Source organism: Triplophysa dalaica, chromosome 20 (assembly GCF_015846415.1).
Source record: "Triplophysa dalaica isolate WHDGS20190420 chromosome 20, ASM1584641v1, whole genome shotgun sequence".
Classification (NCBI taxonomy): Eukaryota; Metazoa; Chordata; class Actinopteri; order Cypriniformes; family Nemacheilidae; genus Triplophysa; species Triplophysa dalaica.
In genome coordinates, this window is record NC_079561.1 from 10,106,617 (window position 1) to 10,128,407 (window position 21,791).

Here is a 21,791-nt window from a genome sequence, read left to right on the forward strand (position 1 = left end):
CATGTTGGGTCTGCTGTGGGTACAGAGGGAGGTGTGTTGGGGGATGGACCTGTGACCACTGATAAGACATCCATTTTCTGGAAATAATTCATCAGGTTTTGATTCAAACTAAACTGAAGAAGAACTCGGTCCATGTGTAACCCCATGGGAGGGGTTTGAGGATTGGGAACCCCCAATCTATATTAAAAGGATCATATCATGCACACGAACAAGTTGGGTATGGATGTCTCTGAGCCTTTTGCAGCCAAATTCAGTGTGGAGAGGATCATTCTGGATAAAACTAACCTGGATGAAGTAGCTGGATGGCAGAGTGAAATCCAAGGGCCCTCTTTAAAGAAGAGGATCCGTAACTCGGTGAGGTAAGATGTGGTCGATTTTTACGTAAATGTAAAATTTGTTTAACTGAACTTGTGTGAAAAATGTTTGCATTGTTCTTTTTTGATTGCTGGATGATTTATTTTACCTTCATGTCATAAATTGGAAAACTATATGTGTTACTCTTAGGTATAGAAAATCTCAAAAATATATTTTAATCTTAAATATTCCAGTCATTGGTAAACACTCCATTAAAATGTGACACATGAGCTTGCCTAACAGCAGGGCGACAAATACAACTGCATGTTTACATACTTGTTTAAAAAACCAAGGACATGAGAACTCTTTCTTTATTATCTCTTCATTCTTTCCGCTCCAGGTGCTCAGTTGGACGTGTTTGGATTTGGATTCTGACTTGGATTCCCGTTCTCTCCTGGATTCCCTGTTATTCCATTCGGGATAATGCTCTCGGTGACCTGGTTTCAGGTGTCAGCGTGGGAATCATGCACCTGCCTCAGGGTCAGTTTTCAACAAGCACAAAAAGAAAATACACATTAGACCAAAAAACACTGGAATAATCACAGAAACCCCCAAAAACCTGTTAGTATGTTGTCCTCCTAAAAAGGGTTAATAAGGGGCTACAAATGCTAAAAATATTATTGATACAATTACCTTTGTATCTTACTTACTTTTTAATACAAATGATGTGTTTTATCAGAAGCATGTGTGTGATTTATTCAGGCATGGCGTATGCTCTTCTGGCCTCTGTTCCACCTGTCTTCGGTCTGTACACCTCCTTCTATCCCGTACTGGTTTACTTCATCTTTGGCACCTCGAGACACATCTCAATAGGTAAGAGACAGAGGGATAAATATGTATCCAGTGTAAAATAATTTATTTATAATAGTATGACACTGTGCTGTATTTTTCAAGGGACCTTTGCTGTTATCAGCATCATGATCGGAAGCGTCTCAGAGCGACTGGCACCTGATGATCGCTTCATTATTAATGGAACAAACGGATCAGTCATTGTGGATACAGAAGCAAGGGATGAGCTACGGGTAAACGTGGCCGCAGCTACGACATTACTGTGTGGCATCTTTCAGGTGAGATGGATAGGGATGAATTTGTAAGGATAGGGGTGGGTGGATGGATGGTCAGTTGATGGATAGTTGAAAGAACCAATGGATGGATGGATGGATGAAGACGCTTTCGATCATGATGCTGATTACAGAAAAGGTTCCTTTAAAAATGCGTGGTGCTATTATATATAAATTATTTTACACTGGATACATATTTATAACTCTGTCTCTTACCTATTGAAACGTGTCATGCTTTCCTGTAGCCCAGTGGTTGGAGCAAGACCCTAGCAATGCCAAGGGCATGGACATACTCAAATACAAATGTATAGGATCATGCAATATAAGTTGCTTTGGATAAAAGCGTCTGCCAAATGCATAAATGGAAATGGAAGGATGGATGGATAGATAATAGATGGATAATATCCATCCAAGGATAACAGGAAAATCTAAAGAATTTTCTATTTAAGGTCGAAATTTCGTTTTTTAAATATTTAATTGTTCTTTATTCTGGTCCTATTATTTGTCTACAATTGGAAACCGTTTATGGTCCCACCTTGATTTATAAATGAAGTCCATGCGCCTATCCTTCTTCATGAAATTCTCCATCATTTTGTTGTACAAGTTATCCTGACTGTTCGGCTCATATCTGCCCCCTTCAGTTTCGGCTCGGTAACTGTCTGCCTCACCTTGTGCCTTTTCATTGCGGTTTTATGTCCGATTAGCAAGATTAATTATGTCACACATGTTCATGAAAGATACTAGCCAGACTGTTGAAAGTGAGGGTGTTTAATAAACGTGCCAGAAACATTATAATGGTGTTAGAGAGACAGCAACAGCCACATGCCAATTGCACGCATCAACCCAGTGTGTGAGGTATAGTGCAGTCAGAGGTGAGGCTTGCCTTGTCGCTGCATCACATCCGCATTTCTCATGTTTATCTGAGCAGGAAATGTGCAAATTATCTTCACCGGCATACCTCCTGCACCCTCCTACACCCCATCAAGACCCCTGCGTTCAGCAAACCAGCTGCGTCTGTATTGCCTTCTCATAAGGGCAGTAAATCGCTTCCCCAATCATTCTCCTTCACAACTCCTTCCTGGTGAAACCTTGTTCCTCACTCAGTCCGTCAATCACATGTCTCACAACATTCAAAAAAGACCTTCTCCAAAAAGTCTTCTGTGAATACTTAAAAGACAAATGAAAAAAAATCTGTCTTTATCTCAACAGGTATTGGTCTGGCTTTTGTTGAATCTAGTAACTTTGTATTAGCACCTATTACTTATTGCTCCCTGAACTCTCTGCAAGTCCCTTTGGATAAAAGCATCTGCTAAATGACTAAATGTAAAAATGGAACTGTAGATGGAAAATAGACTGATGGATAACTGATAGATGGTTGGATGGATGGATGGACGGAAGGATGGACTGAAGGATGGATGGATGGATAATAGATGGATGGATAATGGATAAAAAATGGATGAAAGGGTGGATGAATGGATGTACTGTAGATGGATAATAGATGGATGGATCATGAACGGATGGATAATAGATGGATGGATAATAGATGGATGGATGGATGGATGAATGAATGAATGAACAAATGGGTGGTAGATGTATGGATGGATAGAAGGATGTATGGATGAAGGATGGATGGATGAATGAACAAATGGGTAGTAGATGGATGGATGGATGGATAGAAGGATGTATGGATGAAGGATGGATGGATGAATGAACAAATGGGTAGTAGATGGATGAAGGATGGATGGATGGAAGGATGGACAGATAATAGATAGATAGATAGATAGATAGATAGATAGATAGATAGATAGATAGATAGATAATAGATAGATAGATAGATAGATAGATAGATAGATAGATAGATAGATAGATAGATAGATAGATAGATAGATAGATAGATAGATAGATAGATAATAGATAGATAGATAATGGATGAAAGGGTGGATGAATGGATGATGAATGGATGGATAGAGATGGGTAATAGATGGATGGATGGACAGTAAAAATGGACAATAAAAACCTCTTAATGAAGATCTTGTTTAACAGATTTTGTTGGGTCTGATTCGGTTCGGGTTTGTGGTGACCTATCTCTCGGAGCCACTGGTTCGGGGCTACACGACAGGTGCAGCCACACATGTGATCATCTCTCAGCTTAAATACATGTTTGGACTGTCACCTCAACGATTTACTGGACCCCTGCAGCTGCTTTATGTATGTATTGTACACTCACAGCATGCAATTTGTGCTTGATCTCATTGTTTTTTATATCTATTGGGTTAAATACTAAGAGCATAAACTGAGACATTTCTATGTTATAACTGAGCTTTGGATTTAAATACAAAATTTCTTTATTTCTATTACAATTATTTTTATATAATTATATAAATATAGTTATTAATGTTTTCATTATTTTGTAGACTCTTTTTGACCTGGGCAGTTTATTGCCCCAGACTCATGTTCCTACTCTGGTGGTCAGTCTGGTGTCTCTCACAGTTCTGATCATTGTCAAAGAGATCAATGCCTGCTACAGTCACAGACTACCTCTACCTATACCAATAGAGCTCATGGTGGTAAGTATTTACGTATAAGAGAGAGAGAGAGAGAGAGAGAGAGTGAGTGAAAGAGAGAGAGAGAAAGAGATGCTTTTAATGTTTGTGTGTATATTTACAGATTATTTCAGTGACTCTTCTTTCACATTATATTGATCTCAGAGATGTTAATGGTGTTGATGTGGTGGGAGAGATTCCAAATGGGTAAGTGTGTGTGTTTCATAATACATTATAATCGATCATTTAGATTTACCGTAATTTGAACAAACAGTAAATTACTCCAGGCCCGTATCAGGTCCCTTCGAGAAAATTACCATTTTGAAATCAGCATAAAAATATCTTTGGTATGATGTCACTCAAGTTATTAAAAGAAGCCGTCCACTTTTTTCAAAGCAATTTAAACTAAATGCAACAACATTGACCTGCACATTTTGGCAACAACTCTTTCTTTTCGGAAAAAACTCAGACTTTTAATCTGAGTTTGTACAAATACGTCTACAGCAAAGCACTTATCTTCTTTCATACGTCAAAGCATTTTCAGCATTAATTGCATCTCAGCATTGCAATTATTTGAATTGGTCACAGTAACACAAGAGCCAATAAGGCAAAGTGACTTTTTGAATGGTGTGAACTATCCCTTAAGCCAAAGCTTATTGTTCCAGTGAGCATCTTTTATTTCATTGGCATGAGAATATACATTTATGATGGTTTGGATCTATAACCTCTAACCTCCTTCCAGGCTGTCTTCGCCCACCATCCCAGAGATGTCTTTATTCTCCTCGATTGTTGTGGATGCATTTGCTGTAGCTGTGGTGGGATATGCCATTAACATTTCTCTGGGAAAGACTTTTGCTCTCAAACATGGATATAAAGTAGACAGCAATCAGGTAAACACACATATGCTGTACTAACCTCAGAATATATAGAGAAAAGACACCGGCATACCCCCATCTCAAACATTTTGTTAAACTTGTTAAATATGTAAGTGAATGTTTGCTTTTACAATTTCTAAATACTTTTATACTTTAAACTCTGCAGGAATTGGTAGCTTTGGGGCTCAGTAACACAATTGGTGGATTCTTTCAGTGTTACTCTGTCACCTCCTCCATGTCTCGCAGTCTTGTCCAGGAGAGCACTGGGGGGAAAACACAGGTAATAAACTGGAACAATCAAAAACATTGAAAACACACAAATGTATGTAAACACGTGTTTATAAATACACAATTGTGTCTTAACAGATCGCTAGTGTGGTATCTGCTATTATTGTACTCGTTACTGTTTTGAAGCTTGGGCCACTTTTTGAGGAGCTTCCTAAAGTAGGTCACCTTTATCATTTACAAATCCATTCATGTTTTATTTAAATTCTGAATAAATGTTTTATCGTCCACCATTAGCAGTTCAGTGTGTTGGTTTTTTGTGTACTGGTCATCAGGCTGTGCTGTCCACCATAGTGTTTGTGAATCTGAAAGGAATGTTCATGCAGTGTCGGGATATTCCTGCCCTGTGGAGAAGAAACCGAGTGGACCTGGTGAGATCTGGTCATGTAATGGAGATGTCTGTGCTGTGTATGAAACTGTGTCATGACTCATTCTCTGTGTCTTCTGATAGCTGGTGTGGCTTTTGACGTTTTTCTGTACCGTTTTTTTAAATCTGGATCTGGGTCTGGTGGCGTCTGTTGGCTGCAGTCTTCTCACCGTGATCTTCAGGACCCAGTGGTGTATATGTGTGTCTGTGTATGTACATGTGGACTTGGTTTTAATATGTTAGAGGGGTCCTAAACCTGAATGCACACCAACTCATGGGGACTCGTGTCACTGTGGGAACCAAAATTGAGGTCAGGGGCAAAAAAACTTATATTTGTACAGAACGATAATTTTGAAAATCTAAAAATGCAAAACATTTTCTACGATCTTTAGGGGTTGGGTTAGGGGTAAGGGATAAAATATACAGTTTGTGCAGTATACAACTCATTACGCCTATGGACTTTCCCCACGGAGATAATAAAACATACATGCGTGTATGTGTGTGTGTTTGAACACATAGGCCTATCTATGTTCTTATGAAGATAAAAACTTGTGTCATGAGTCAAACTATTTTTTTTTCTTTCTGTCTAGTCCACGGTATTCTTTACTTGGTAGAGTACCAGGCACAGAGCTCTACTTAGAGACAGACTCATATAAGGAGGTAACTTTCATTCGTACATTATAAAATATTACAAAATGTAAATCTACACACTAAAAACACAATACTGAAATCATTTCTCCAAACTTTAATTTCATTTGTTTGTTGACTGGTGTGTTCAAAAAGTTAAAAGTCTCATCTATTTACGGTTACTACAAAAATATTTTATTTGCATGGCTTTTTATGCATTATGTACAATATCACTTTTTTCATCAATTCTTTAAACTGAACTTAAAGGGATGGTTCACCTGAAACAATTTTTTGTCATCATTTACTCCGATTGTTCCAATCCTGTTTTCATTTCTTAGTTCTGCTGAACACAAGGAACATATTTGGAAGAATGTCAGTAACCCCACTGACCCCCATAGTATTTATTTTCCCTACTATGGCGGTAAATGAGGATGAGATCTGTTTGGTTACTGACATTCTTCCAAATATCTTCAGTTGTTTTTAGCGGAACAAAGGCATTTATAAAGTTTTGGAACAATCTGAAGATGAGTAAATGGTGGCAGAATTTGCATTTTATGTGTGAACTAACCCTTTTAATAATCATGTCTGTGTTGATGAACAGGCCAAAGAAATCTCAGGTATCACCATTTTCCGTTCCTCCGCTACGATCTACTATGCTAATGCTGAACTCTATCAAGAAGCCTTACTCGAGAAGGTACAAACACACAAGAAAAATTTAACACATGACATCAGAGTTAAAAAACCTGCAGGGAATTCAGCAGGAAAAATTAAATAACACACAACCTTCACTCGTTCTTTCTGTCTTATTTTTGTCTAGAGTGGAATCAATGTTCCAAAGTTTCGCAAGCTGAAAAGGATGAAAGAGGAGAAAAAGAGACAAACGAAGAAAGAAGATAAACAAGTGAGAATGAGAAACTGTTGTGTTTCCTTTTATTTTATTTTAGTTATCGGGTTTAAAAAAAGTGTTTGGCTAAGTTGTAGCTTTAGTTGAATTTACGATAAACTAAATATTTTCTTCTTTTGTTGTATTTTTGTTAAAATTTAAAAACGTATGTTGAAATAAAAAACTGATTTAAAAAAAATCTTTAGACTTTTGACGTTGACAAAGTTTTCATATCGAAAACTAAAGACTAAAAAGACGAAATGAAGTGCTTTTGCAATTAATGCTGTTAGGTAATGGTCTGTCACTAAACATAATATTTGTTTTTCTAGAGTGGCATCCTGAGAGAGTTAGCAAACAAAATGATGGTCTCTGTGAAGAATGTAACCGACTGTCCCCACGAGACTGACTGTGAATGCATTATCAATGAAAACGGGATAGCAACAGTAACCAACGGTAACATAAACTGGGGCTTTCAGTCTGAGCTGGACTCTGAAAATACAGAAAAACACTCCATCATCTTGGACTTCACTACTGTCAGCTTTATCGACACTGTCACACTGAACACACTGACAAATGTAAGAGACATAAAGGGAAAAAACATCCAGCATAAACATTAAAATACAATGCAAGCTCATTATTAAGCTACCCTTAAAAAATGCTTCCCTTTCAAAAATATACATTCAAAAAGACTTTCTATTATCAGATTGAGATCACTAATGTTTAGAGATGAAATAGAAGTAATAACTGAACTAAAATTCTGTTGTGTCGGACCATGTCTAGGTATTTCGAGATTTTGCAGAAGTTGATGTCACTGTTTACCTTTCTGGATGTCAAGGTGGGTAAATTGAAAGACACACAACTCAAAGATCAACCACACTCACAAAGAGTTATCAGAATCTTCAAACAAATACAGTAAGCATGCTTGTAATTGCGTGTGTGCGTGTTTTCAGTGTGTGTAGCAGACCAGTTGGAGCGAGGGGGATTTTTCTCCGGCTCGGTCACCAAAAGTCAACTTTTCCCATCCATACACGATGCTGTGCTTTACTGTCTATCAAAGTCTAAGAGAGATCTGGCCAGCTCTGAGTTTACACAGGTGAGGATGTCATCATCACACAAAAGATCCAAACAGATTCTGTCTTTTTTTTACATTCTTATCACATTAACTTGAGATGTTGCTCTGGATACAGGACATGTCCTGCATCTCCCGGTTGTGAACAGCAGATGTCAGAACCTGCAAAACCCCATAATGCAAATGGATGCAATATTGGTAAAACTGTGTGTATGTTGCAAGAATACAAATAATGCTAAATAATATACCCTACTTATTCATGGCTTTTCGTTTTAAAAGTATTTACATTTAGGCTAACCTATCTGTAAATTATTTACGCAAAACAATGTTGTGACCATTAAAAATAAAGTTTCAAACAGATGATAAAAATCTTATATTTGATAGCATATTTCAACTAATTTTTACTGATTATACTGTATATCTATTTATATTATTATTATTTAACTCTTGTATTAATGTAGACTTTCTATGCCCTCACAAAAGCATTTAAATGCCAAGGACATCTTTACAAGGCTAAAGAGTGACAAATTAACTTAAAACTTGAACATGCATGCAGAACTACAGTTTATTTGTATTTGTTACCATGTTTTTAAAAATGCATCACTGCGATCTGTTGATCACATCAGCAACATTTTTTGTGGCTATATCTGCAAAAAATATGGACTTAATTCCTTAAGTGTAAATGTTTATAATGATATGCAAAAAATATTATGTATAATGTGTATGTATGTTTATATAATGTATATTTATAAAAATATTAATTCGAAGGTTCCTAAAATAACCATTTATTTTTTTACCTTTTATAGCTGGTAGAACCTTTTTCCCCATTGAAGATTTTCTTCATGGATTTCTTGCTGGTTTATTCCAGTGTAGTGGCTAGTTATTCTGTCCACTAGTTGCAAAAGTTTTCCAAAACATTATAAATCGGCACAACACTTTAGAAAGTGAATGTCTTGGCTGGTCCTGTTTTAATCTCACTTTTTTGTTAAAGCCTCTACAAAACAAGTTTCCAGCAGAGCAGTAATCCCATTCCACATGAAATTCCAGCTCTCATAACCCACACATTTCAGTGTTTCTTATGCGCTTTTATATAACCTGACCAAAATTATTTCCCCCCATATATCCAATGGTTTTGAAACAAAGCTCTCTTAAAGGGGTGTTTTGTTTCTTGGTGTAATATGTTTGGAGATTTGGGTGCACCGTTACTTTTCACACCATGGATTGAGGCTAATGAATTTTTATGAAAGGCAGAAGTAGATCCACCCATTCTCTAAAACCACTTGTTCTCTGCAGGGTCATCGGGTTGGGTGATCTCTCATCTTAAAGTCACTCTGAAACACCGAAAAATTTACATTCGGAGTCATATTTTTAATCATGTTGAAGCATGTTTAGCTGAATTCTACGGAGTCCTTTTAGGGACTACATGGTGGGAAAAATATGAGAGGGACGAGAAAAATATTTTTTAAAGCTTTAGGAAATCACAGCGTTAGTGATATTTTGCATTATGGATATGACATAAAAATGCTCAAAGAATGAATTGTTACGGATATATTGAACCATCTGTTTAGATTTTACTAAACCCTTGTTGATAGAGTCTAAACATAAAAAAGTCAGTCTATGAATACATTTATATTTTAAAAAAGGGAAATAAACATGGATGTGACAAAAAAGAAACCGGTTTTTGGGAGACGACAAACTTTGTAGGATTTCTGTGAAATAAAATGCACAATCTTGAAGCAATTGTATCCAATAAATGGAGAAGGGATGTCTCTTTATATAACATAAAATAGTCATTTTGTTTTAATTTTCATGTGTCCATTTATGAGGAATATGTAGCATTATGGATGACACAATCCTGAAAATGGCACTTACCTGACTATGAAAAATCATGCACTAAAAATACAACAAACTTGAAGCGAGGTCTCACATGGGTATTTAAACCACCAAATGTTAATATCTGTGCTGTTACTATAGTAAAAACAATAACTCTTAGGCTAAACGTTGTTATAACACAAATAACACATAATTCCTTAGACAAGGATGAACAACCAAGTCTTCCTCAAACGAGAATCTAAATTGATCTCTAATGACCAGGAGACACGCAAAAGTCCAAAGGGACCTTCTGCAAAGTGACTGTAAATCCGAAAAGCGTTATTACAAAAATAGTCTTGACTAAAATGTAGTCTCACCAAATTCAGATTACAGATTAATGCTCTTGTGCTGAATTGAAACTGGTTTTAGTTTTACTACAGTATGTAGCACTAAAGTTAATTACTATTATTAGTATCCCTAATGATACTTTAGTATCCCTAAACCCTTCGGGTTTTGCACTTTACAGACGATCTCTCTCTATAGCCGGATCCATAGACCATTGTTTATGTAGGGAGCTAGCCTCAAACTCTTCCAGCAAGACATTAAACATGAAGTGTGTGTTGTTGTGTTGTGTAATTGTCAAGAGATGGCGCTGTAGTCCAGATATCGTTTCCTGTAAAAGGGAAGAGTAAGAATGCAAGGGTGTTGCACCTGTTGCCTATCAAGTAATAACTGGTAATGTTGGCTTGCTTATGGACTGGAATAAAAAGCTAAGAATGGAGAACTTTCGTGTCTTCATGCTTTGTATTATCAGGATTGAAACATAACAGAGGTCCGGCTGCTTTCTGATTCCCGCCCATAGATTTCCCGTGAGATCAGTTAGGACATGCTTTGTTACTTGTGCCTGTGAGGACCCTGTGTTTCCATGACAACCTACATCCCTTTTGCACAATGAAGGAAAAACCTTAGTCATTTGCAGAAAATAGCTTGTGGGAAAATAAAAAGTACAAAGCACATGACTTTACGGTTGTTTGTTAAATGTTGCATACAACTTAAAGGATAAATGTGTTTCTCAATAAACCAAATTAAATTTTCAAACTTTTAACATAAAGAATACATAAAAAGTCAACACTGCCTATACTTAAAACTTACATTTTAAAAGATATGTATCCAGTTTACTCTGTCAATTGCTTAAACTTTCAATTATTTGCATATTTCCAAATATCGTTGACCCTAAAATGGTGTATGAGGCAGTTTTTCTAATGAAACATTATAAAGTTACACCAAATAAGTTGGTTCTGAAAGTTGTTTTAATAATTTTTGCACAACACTGTAAGATCTCAAGTGCTTATGATGTAGGGCATACACAAACAAGTAAAACTGAACACACAAAATTAATCAGAGTATTTGACACTGTTATATATACGTTTGTTGCACATGAGCCACACGGATTTACCGGCCCTTATGAATGCATTGAGGATGGAGATGGAATCAGCATTGCGTTAGTTGATATGCCCAGACACTGATGTGCTAGACTGAGCTTAAGTGCTGTATTCGTATAACACTGTGTAGGCTAATGGCATGGATGCTGTGGGATAAATTGGAGTTCAATGATTCTCGTCCATGTAATAAAGTCATTTAATTGCACTTTCCTTCTGCGTGTGTGTGCCTTTGCTTTCTGGGATGTAAAGCAGTTGTATCTGAGTGATTTGCAATGTGGAACATGTGTTTTTGGGGGTACTAAATGACACTTTCAAAGAGTATGGTTTTATTTTCTTCTGGCTTTGGTAGAAATCTGGCTTCGTTCTCAGGTGGAAGGAATTCGAGGTGATGTCTCCCCCAGATGGGGGTGGTCTGGTGCTGCCAACGCTGAAGAGAGATAGAAATGCCACTCAAAACACACAAACACTGTACACAACCATTCGACTACATTTGAGTAGTCTTAGCACATTTTTCAGTTAAAAATATAAAAAACACATAGTTTATGGAGTCCCACCTCCATAAGAGTTCCTTTGCAGTGCAGAAGTTTGAAGAGGACGGTGAGAGGTATACAGAGCATCGATGAGAGTGCGAGAAACCAGCCCAGCATCTCACCCCACCATGGGTAGACGTACACAGAATTATACACTAATGGCTTGTAGTTGATCAAGTGAAACAAGAAAACACCCTGTGGAAAAACATCAGTCACCTTTTTCATCCATTGTATCTCCAAACTGAATCATCCTGAATAGATCAGTGCATTAAAAACTCACCATGCACACTGCAGGTGTGATGTAAGACCAGCACCACTTCATATACGGTAGAGGCCGATAGCGGATCATACGGGCCACGTCGTCCATAAAGCGGTCGGCACCTGACAAAAGCACAGTCAGCGAATAACCGACAGACTACATGTGTGTGTTTGCATGTTTAGAGTGATTTATTTCAGCAGGACATGTTACCGGATCAACATTCCTATTGGTCCTGAAATAACATTCCAGTCAGGCATTTGGATCAGGTTTAGAGTTAATCTTGGGTTTAAGTACTTAAAGCTGCTGTTTTAGAAGAAAAAGGGTTTAATTAAATCTCCACTAGAGCAATAAGCCCTTCCTTTTTCTTGCTGATATGCATGTATCTAGAGAAAGTGTTAAGGCAATGTGTGTTTCATTGGAATGCTGTTGCACGACCAACAAAAGATGTTTATCCTGAAACACATCCTTTTTGGCAAAATAGCAGTCTATGTGTTGACGTGATTATAGATTTTTACCATATACCCAGGCCACCACCACACACTCCCAGAAGGCTTGCCAGAGCAAAGTAATTCCACTGGCAGAGTAATAATCAAACAACTGAAAAACATACATCCCTCCCTACAGAGAGAGAGAGAGACACACACAGAGACAATGTAGTAGTCAAAAAGACCCAGAGAATCTGATCCATTGTATTATTTAATAGATCTGATATTTCATTGCTGTTCGACTCAGTCATACCTCTGTTAACATGGAAAAATCAATAATGAAACAGGTGAAACAGCATATCGCCACAATGATTTCCCGACGCAGAGATCCCAGGAAGGATTTGGGGGGCAGCATGTCCATAATTCCGGTGATAAAACCTTCAACACCTACAAACTGAAACAATGAAAGAGATATCAGAAAACAAGCCTACTTAACTACTTTTTTATATTAAAGGCAATTTTCCACAAGTAAAATATGCAATAATTTTGAAATGGTCTTAATTTTTTCTGCTGCGATAAATACAAATTTAAGTTGATTTTTAAATCCAAGCATATTTCTAATAGAGGACTAGTAGTCCTCTCAATACCAATCCCACACGTCTGGGGGCCCTATTCAAACTTTTGTGAGGTGCCCTTGTCATAATAGTTAAAATAAGAAAAGTGTGACTGTAAAATGTAAGAAATAAAAATCAATTAAACTGAAAGACTAAAAACATTAAACTGACAATAAGAACAATTATGTACAAAATATATTCACATTTTGATTCACATGTAGATAATCCTTTACTTTAAAGTAACACGTGGCTCTGGAACCATTTATATTTTTACTAACTAAATAAGTGATTAACAAATATAAAACATGATAAATATAGTTTACTCAAGAAAACTAAGCATTCCTCAATTTGTGTGATGACAGCTAAATTACATATCATCATGGGCAAAGAAATGCATTGGATTGCAGTGGTGTGCATTATAGCTTGACTCACATGGACAGAAGGTTTCGTGACTGTTAGTCATTCCCTGTAAATGCTATTTAGAATATTAATGTGTATGTTACTTTGCAGACGGTCCTTTAAATTCACGGCTATCGAACGTCCAACAGTCAAACCAACTGTATGCCAATGGACAAATACTGAATTTGTAAAAATGTACTTTCATAATTTTGCAAAACTAAACTTTGAAATAGTACAAAATCATATGCCTTCTTGTTCTTTTGCTTCGTGTTGTTGCCGTTTTACTACTTGCTCAGCCACTAAATTGACTAAATTGAACCACTTTACTTTATAAAATGATTATTTTAAGTAACAGTAGTAAACAAAAAGTACACAAGTAGTTTGCAACTATGTTTTGAATTTGTACTGCAACTGCAAGTGAACTTATAGGTATTTTTATAGTTAAGAAGTTAATAATTTTAACCTGGTCAGTGGATCTCGCCAGCTAAATCCATCTGAAACTTGTACAGCCTGGTCAAGCTGGTTTGCTGGTCTTAGCTGGTTTAAGATGGAAGTAGCTAGTTTAGGCTTGTCCACTCAGCCTGGCAAAGCTTTATTTAACTAGAAAAGCTGGTCTTCCAGCCTGGTCAAGCTGGTGTTTACCATGTTTTAGCTGGTGGGATCCAGCCTGACCAGCTAAAGCCAGACTTAGGCTTTCATTTCCTTAGGGCAGTTTCTTAATTTTACTTTAAAAGTACTACACTAGTAAAAGCACACTTGAATAAACTTGTAAGGGTGAAATTTCAAAACAAGAAATATGTAGCAACAAGGACAGCTCATTGACCCTAAACTTGATTTAAAATAAGTTTGTATCACTGTTTTTGAGTACTTTCTTTAGCTTTATTTTAAAGGCCACGTTCCCTGCGATAAAAAATTTCAACCTATAGTTAGTGTGTAATGTTGCTTTTAGAGCATAAACAATACCTGCAATATGATAAAGCTCAAAGTTCAGTCCCAAGCGAAATATTGTCTTTAACAGAATCGCTTTTCAAGGACTACAGAGAACGGCTGGAATTGGACTACAACTCCTCAACTTCCCGGGTGCACAATGTCACTATTCTGAGTGCTTTTAATAACCTGGGCAGAAAATGGGTGAGGCCTTCCTTAGAGAAGAGGAAGAGCCGCTGGAGTAGTGTTTGGTTTTCAGAGATTGTAAACATTTGACTGAGCTACGCGCTAAACTACTTTCACTTTCATCACAGTCCTACAGCTGGTAATAAGAATTCAGCTTCACACATTCTAAGATAACAACCAATGGTCATATAACAGCATCCATGACTTTAACATCGGCTGTGAAAGCTGTTCTGCGTAACACACTGATATTGTGTGTGTGTGCGCTTACCTCTTAAACACTTCTGTGAAACATCCTTTGAAGTCCTGCTTGCAAATGTCTCCTGGTCAATCTGCTTGTTTTATTACCCAACTCGGGTCCAATATAAAAAGGCAAAACTAACACTTCTGTTATTATGGTTAATATAACCGATATGACGCCATTCGGTCCGGTGTCATTTCCCTCGCCAAAGTAGAAAATAAATTTGCAACCTCTAACGAAGATGGACTTTTGCACATGCACTAGCAGACTTGGGTCCGCATGTTTGTAACTGATAAGTGAGGTTGACGCCATTGTTACTGTCTATTGCTCAAAGCCAAGGTTTATGAACATGACCAATCACAACAGCCTGAGAAGTGGAAGCTCGCTGATATGGTATGGGTGGGACATCTTCACACACACACTCTAAGCGGGGAACCAATCACGACAGACCGGGTCAGCTTTACAAATCAGAGCGTCTCAGAAGGAGGCTTTTTATATAGACCGAAAGAAATCAAGTTTTGTTAAAGAGAAACAGCGGTGAACAATAGACTTGAAATATATGAAATATAAAGCCTTTTTTTTATTAGAAACATGAACATCCATTGTCAAACACCCTAAAACATAATCACAGCCAGAAACAGTAAAGACTGGCTCCTTTAAAAACGTATCGTAACAATTGAAACAGTTGGGTTGCTATCCTACTAAACCTGTACCAAAAATCTTCTTACAGGCAATTAATAGCACTCACCTGACTGTCCAATCCCAGCACCAGCAGCATGAGGAAGAAGAGTACCGCCCAGAATGGAGCTAACGGCATGAGCGATACTGCTTTTGGATAGGCAATAAATGCTAAACCAGGACCTGAAAAAGAACATATATTCAAAATATACTGTATCCATGTACTAAATGACTAACATATTCATGCACTATAGTGCTCCAAGTAATTTCAAATAATACCAAAGTATCATACAAAAAAATCATTACAGTGCTTTATACTTTTTCAATGCAATAAAGTACAAAGTCAGGGCACAATGATGATACAAGCAGATGTCTCACCACTTTCTGCCACATTACTGATGTTAACTCCCTGTTCTGCTGCCATAAACCCCAGAACTGAGAAGACGACGAACCCTGCGAAAAAGCTTGTGCCGCTATTTATAAGAGCCAGAATGAATGCATCTCTACAGTGAAAAAGAGAAATCACGAACAGGGTTAAACTAGGTGGACGTGAACTCACTCAACCTCTGGTCTCTGATCTGAGCACATGCATGTGAATATAAACGCACTCCGGTCCAGCTTGGATGCTGCAGGATTGTGTTGATAATACATTGTTTAGCAGGAAGGCCATTGTTTTAGTACTGTTTCCATATACAGGCAGAAACACAACACACTGTACTGTATACAAAACTGTACATTCAGTACTCCGAGGGGGTGAAAAGTCTAAGACTATGTAAAAATAAGGGATTTAAACATGGATATAAACACCTTTTAGGATTGACATCACAGTAAAACACTAATATATAAACGACTACATATTATCTAAGATAGTCAAGAAAAAAATAAGCACATTTGTGACATTGAAATTGCTAACATTGTATTTGTACAAAATGTCAACTTTTGTTGGTTGTTACAGAGAAACATTTAGAACCATGTTGGGACAACACGAACAAACTTTTAGCAAGCTCAAAAAATCAAAAAGGGACACATACAGACATTATGCTGCTAATATAATTAACTAAGTAACATTTGACTTACTGGTAACAGTTGTTGTTGAAGCGGTTGTAGCTCCCGAGCGCAGTGAGAGCCCCCAGACCAATTGCGTACGAAAAGAAAATCTGTGTGGCAGCGTCGATCCATATCTGTCAACGTCATGACAACTATGATTACATCACCATCTCTTCTCTGATATTGCTTTGAACATGTACATAACTTCTGACCTGTGGATGTGACAGTTTGCTCCAGTCTGGCTTCAGGTAGTAAATAATACCATTAACAGCTCCTGGCAATGAGACGCCATGAACGAACAAAACCACCAGGACCAGGTATGGAAACAGAGCTGTAAAATACACAACCTGCACACACGTTTAATTTGTGTAGATTAGGGTTGTCACGGTACCATAAACATACCTAACAATACTATACCAGCTAAAGTATCGCGATGCCAATTTGTATCACGATACTTCGCAAAATCTACAAAATAGACTAAATTTATTTAATACACAGTCAGATCTAAGTAAAACATTTTGTATTTACTATAGTGAACTTTTTTATACTGTACACCACAATATTTTGTAGTATTAACTATAGTAACTGGATAAATTGTAGTAAACACTGTATTATACTTTAAAGTTGCTATCGTATTTACTTCCGTATTCTGATGCATTTCTGTGTGAAACACAGAGCTTTCCTGTAGCTCAGTGGTAAGCGCATTGCATTAACAATGCAGGTTGTGGATTCGATCCCAGGAAATGTAAAAAATAGTGGTAGTGGCTTGTGTTTTTCACTGCAAATTTATTGATAAAATTTGCCGTTGAATTTATGTCATTTAAGATGGATAGTCATTACAGGGCGGAAGTTCATTTTCAGATTTTAACTGAAGATAACGAGGGCACATGATCTTTAAAAAGACAATGACCCACATTGGTAAGATATTAACAAAAACACTGTAATATTTCATAAAAAAGTAGGAATTGTAATTTTAAATTTCAATGGGACTTTAATATTTACTATGGTAAGACTCAAAAGGAATTTTTGTAAAATTTACTGTAGTAAATACTAAAGTACACTAGAAAAATTTTCACATGGGAACTAATTCAAATGTGTGACATATTCCATTTATACAGCAATGTTTATAAAAGGAAATGTAAGACTTACTTTAATTTTGAAACTAAAACGGCCAGTAGGTGGCGGCAATTTTTCAAGTCAGTGAATCATTCAACTGATGTATTCAAGAACGATCGTCTTGACAAATGACTCACTGAATCATTATCTTGTCAGAGTCGTTGAAAAACTGATTAATTTAGGAGAGAAACACAGCAAAAAGGCAGATGCAAGTGTTCAAATGAATGATAATGCGTATATGCAACATTACTCATGATACTACAATACCATTTTTTTATAGAGCGGCATTGTAAGTATTTTGAAGCTTTACACACCCTAGTGCAGATAAACAAAACAATGTCAATTTGGTCTTTATGTAAATTCAATTTGATTACTCTAGACAAAACACACACGTTTACCTGGCTATAGGACTTTTGTTGTATATAAAAATTATACACTAGACTCACTCAAACCCTGCCCGTAGCCTAGTTAAAAACAAGATTGTGAATGAATTCTACATATGCTTGTACCTTGCCAGTGGACTTAACACCCTTCCAGATACAGAAGTACACAATGACCCATGTAACAAGCAGGCACAACACCATATGACCACTGATGTCACCTAATTCATCCAAACCGCCAGACAGACGGAGCACTTTACGCCTGACAGGTAAAGAAATGTCTCGTTAAATCATTTGAATAGAAGTAACATTGTGTACAAATGAATTTTGTGGCAAAAAACACTTACTCCCAGAATTCATTGACAGATGATATCAGGCCCGTAGGCTCCAGGCAGTTTGCGCTGGTGTTGACGGAGGACACATTGAGAGCGTATAAGGACATTGATTGATTGACACACACGCGACTGAAGTTGGTGGTACAGTTGACTGTGTTCCACTCCTGTCCACACGAGGCCCACGGCAGAGGAGAAGTAAAAGAGTGAAGCAAAAAGTACAGGCCCCATACCAGAACCATGATATAGTAGGTGTTGCAGAAGAACACAATCACCATCGATGCCAGACCAAGCCCTGCATGAGAAAGTCACATGATATATCCTCATCCTAAACCAAAACACAATATATCTGCTTTATAAAAGCCAGACAGATCAATATTCTGTTTTTCCATTAATAATTCAACATTATTGTCCGCAGGACCATGCATTGATCTGTTTTACCTGTAAAAATAAATCTAGCTGCTAAAAATACTCCACCTTTAAAAAGAGGAGCGATGTTCCATGTGGCGACACCACCCTTTTTCATGAACTGACCCAGTGCGATTTCGAGGAAGAATACTGGAATGCCTCCGAAAAACACCATCAAAATGTAGGGGATTAGAAACACACCTGAAACACACACAAACACTCAGATAGAACACCACACACGGAAACGTACTTGACAGGCACCGAAGCTCTCTAAATATGGGATTCCAAATTTTCAGAAATAAGTCAAAAGTTTTCACATTAACTATGACTAATACAACAAAACACTATGAATAAACTGTCATATAAGGCTGTCATGAACTGGATAAACCGGATAGGACATTCTTTGTCTATATCCCATCATAAAAGATGTTAGAGTTAGGTTCAAGAGGATGAAAATAAGATGTTTTTTAAAAACAAATCCAACTATTTAACATCAAGGCCGCTGTTTTAAGATTAGAAATGCACATGACTCTGAGACTGCTTGAATGAGATGTATATCAACCCAGAAACAAAAACAAAAGAGCAGATAACAGTAAGTACCCGTAATGATCACTGACATGCGTCAGAAGAGCTGCGGAGATGGTTACAGTTATAATAGAAGTTCAGAGGGAGTTTGGCGAACAAAACACAGAGTATCATTTCTTTAACCTTTGATAAACTCATGTCATGAACATTACACAGTCAGTTTCCTTTCTATAAAATCCTTTTTGTCTGGCTACATTCTAACCTTCTGACTTATCTTAGGCACACTTGATTCTATTCCAGTTGTCAGAGCTAAAGTAAAAGGTCGTCGAATTTCTCCGAACCCACAGCCTCTCGTTTTTTTTAAAGTACAGGCCCATTGCAATATATCATGTGCGGGGAACAAATTCAAGAATATATAATTCTGCGTGTGCATTTCACCTCCTCCATTCTTATAACAGAGATATGGAAATCTCCAGACGTTTCCAAGGCCAACAGCAAATCCCACACAGGACATGATAAAGTCCATCTGTCTGCTCCATGTCTGTCGATCTGAATGGCCCAGTTCTGCAGTGGGATCGCCTGCATCCACGAGAGCCGAGCAGACACTCGGCTCACTCGCCTGTGTGTTTGACACCTCTGCCTCTGACACCAGAGGGCGGCCGACTTCTGCATCCTCCTGAGAATCATCTTGACACGATCCTTCATCACCTTAAGGAAGACAGAGAGACATTTTAAAACCCTTAAAAAGGGTTTTATTACTTATGTTAAGGTGCTGACGCTATGCACTCCAACACTCACTATCTACTACCACTATTTGTGCTTCGTCACACACACAATCATCTTGTAAAAAATTTGACTGCAATAAGATGTCTTATGATTTACTCTAAACCACATTCATTTTTGTTTACATGAAATTGTTTCTAAACAAGGCTCCACACGACCACATGTGAAATTCATGTTGCTTTGTGCAAGTTTATGAAAACTATTAAGATTTGGTCTTTTAAATTTAGAAAAAAAACAGAGAAGAAACGATATGATGCTGTTTGAAACAAGACAAACTCACTAGTGGACTTTTGGTCTGCTCTGTAGGGTATACAAACTCAATTAGCCTACAAAACATAATGCAAACTGGTTTACTTCTGTGTTCCCATGACATCAGTAGCATTTTAATGCAAGTCAGAGCTGTTAAATCCAGACTGGAGCGGATTACAGGAGAGCAGGTATAATATGAGAGAGTACAAGAAACAGAATTGTACAGTTTTACAACTGAGCTACATGAAAACTCATATAGTATAGTGTTTATAGAGTTAGAGATCTGTGTAAAAAACATGCACTTAAATTTTGTTGATATATTTAAATACTTCAGCAAACACACGAATAAAGTAATTCTTACTGGTGAAGTGATCTTCGGGCGACATGCCGCTGGCCAGCAGGAGCGCCGCGCGCGCCTGTCAATTCGCAAATAACGGTTTTTCGCGTTTGGTTAAATGATTATATTTCGCGGTTCTGCGGAGGTTTTGTCCGTTTTATAGTATGTATCGTCGACACCAGGTTGATAAGATTAAGCTCTTTATTGTGATAATTAAAGTGCGCCAAAAACAGACGGAGAAATATGAGGGTCTCAAAAGCAGTCGACGAAGCACTTGAAGGTAAGCCTGAAGAATCGCATGGGTGTTGGTTAAACGATAAGAATAGTGAGTCTTGAGGAATCCGCCGTTCTACTCCAGTGGTTTATTGGAAAAGCAGGTGTGATGTTGCGCCGGGTTCGGTGGATGAAATCATCAGCGCCCCGCTCTCAGCACCCCGGCTCGCGCTCGACGTTGCACTTTCATTGGTCAAAGAACGTGTGCTGCTCTGTGATTGGCCAAAGACTGTGCGCTACTGTGATTGGCTGACTGCTAAGCGCTTGGTCTCAATGCAACATGATGTCACACGTATTACCACAGATGCGTTTAGTTTTTGTTTATTATTGTATTTTTATTTTCTTTGATGCTCGCTTGTATTTGAAAGGTTTATTTTTTTATCCTGATTTAATTAGGTAGGCCTATATGACTTTTTTGACAGCAATGAACTGCGACTGGGCAACACTGGCACATGGCATGGAGTAAAAAAAATGTACTGATAACGTAACAAATATTATTCATAATGCAATATTTATACATCTGGATTGGCCAGATGAGATTGTTATGTGAAACAATTATAATTGAAAATATCGTCAAATGACGACATTATAGACTCACGACTTCCCCTTAATACACTTTATTATCAAACACCTGTAAGGCATTTTTAAATACTTTCTTCTATTTGTATATTTTATGTACATTACATTTTTACATTTGGTCATTTAGCAGACGCTTTTATCCAAAGTGACTTACAGGTGGGGTAGGCAATGGAAGCAATTGGGACAGC

General features: G+C 37.4%; 2 protein-coding genes across 2 annotated transcripts; one reads left to right on the forward strand and one right to left on the reverse strand.

The window, feature by feature from the left end:
* Window positions 1-219: 219 nt before the first annotated feature.
* On the forward strand, window positions 220-8,305 carry si:ch211-117c9.2 (solute carrier family 26 member 6). The gene is made up of 19 exons (XM_056732215.1): window positions 220-359; window positions 695-834; window positions 1,057-1,167; window positions 1,249-1,421; window positions 3,459-3,623; window positions 3,830-3,982; window positions 4,083-4,165; window positions 4,701-4,848; window positions 5,000-5,113; window positions 5,200-5,277; window positions 5,394-5,489; window positions 5,570-5,676; window positions 6,076-6,145; window positions 6,714-6,806; window positions 6,930-7,013; window positions 7,325-7,570; window positions 7,776-7,830; window positions 7,946-8,088; window positions 8,183-8,305. Exons 1-19 carry the CDS (start codon window positions 220-222, stop codon window positions 8,207-8,209), a joined length of 2,226 nt encoding a protein of 741 aa, XP_056588193.1. The 3' UTR covers window positions 8,210-8,305.
* Window positions 8,306-11,168: 2,863 nt separating this feature from the next.
* On the reverse strand, window positions 11,169-21,189 carry si:ch211-117c9.5 (sodium- and chloride-dependent creatine transporter 1). The gene is made up of 14 exons (XM_056732214.1): window positions 20,776-21,189; window positions 19,821-20,090; window positions 18,927-19,058; window positions 18,465-18,744; window positions 18,247-18,379; window positions 16,834-16,968; window positions 16,652-16,755; window positions 15,953-16,077; window positions 15,645-15,757; window positions 12,846-12,986; window positions 12,623-12,725; window positions 12,129-12,229; window positions 11,873-12,043; window positions 11,169-11,745 (listed from the first exon to the last, which is right to left on the reverse strand). The coding sequence occupies exons 1-14, from the start codon at window positions 20,798-20,800 to the stop codon at window positions 11,617-11,619; spliced, it is 1,962 nt and encodes a 653-aa protein (XP_056588192.1). The 5' UTR covers window positions 20,801-21,189; the 3' UTR covers window positions 11,169-11,616.
* Window positions 21,190-21,791: the final 602 nt, after the last annotated feature.

Bases quoted from the DNA above. Each gene is read 5' to 3' on its own strand.
- si:ch211-117c9.2 (XM_056732215.1), top strand. From the start codon at position 220: ATGGATGTCTCTGAGCCTTTTGCAGCCAAATTCAGTGTGGAGAGGATC. The intron at 835-1,056 runs GTCAGTTTTCAA...TGATTTATTCAG, and splicing joins AATCATGCACCTGCCTCAGG to GCATGGCGTATGCTCTTCTG. The intron at 7,571-7,775 runs GTAAGAGACATA...GACCATGTCTAG, and splicing joins CACTGAACACACTGACAAAT to GTATTTCGAGATTTTGCAGA.
- si:ch211-117c9.5 (XM_056732214.1), bottom strand. From the start codon at position 20,800: ATGTCGCCCGAAGATCACTTCACCA. The intron at 12,044-12,128 runs GTGAGTTTTTAA...GTTTTTCCACAG, and splicing joins TCACACCTGCAGTGTGCATG to GGTGTTTTCTTGTTTCACTT. The intron at 11,746-11,872 runs GTGGGACTCCAT...ATCTCTCTTCAG, and splicing joins GCAAAGGAACTCTTATGGAG to CGTTGGCAGCACCAGACCAC.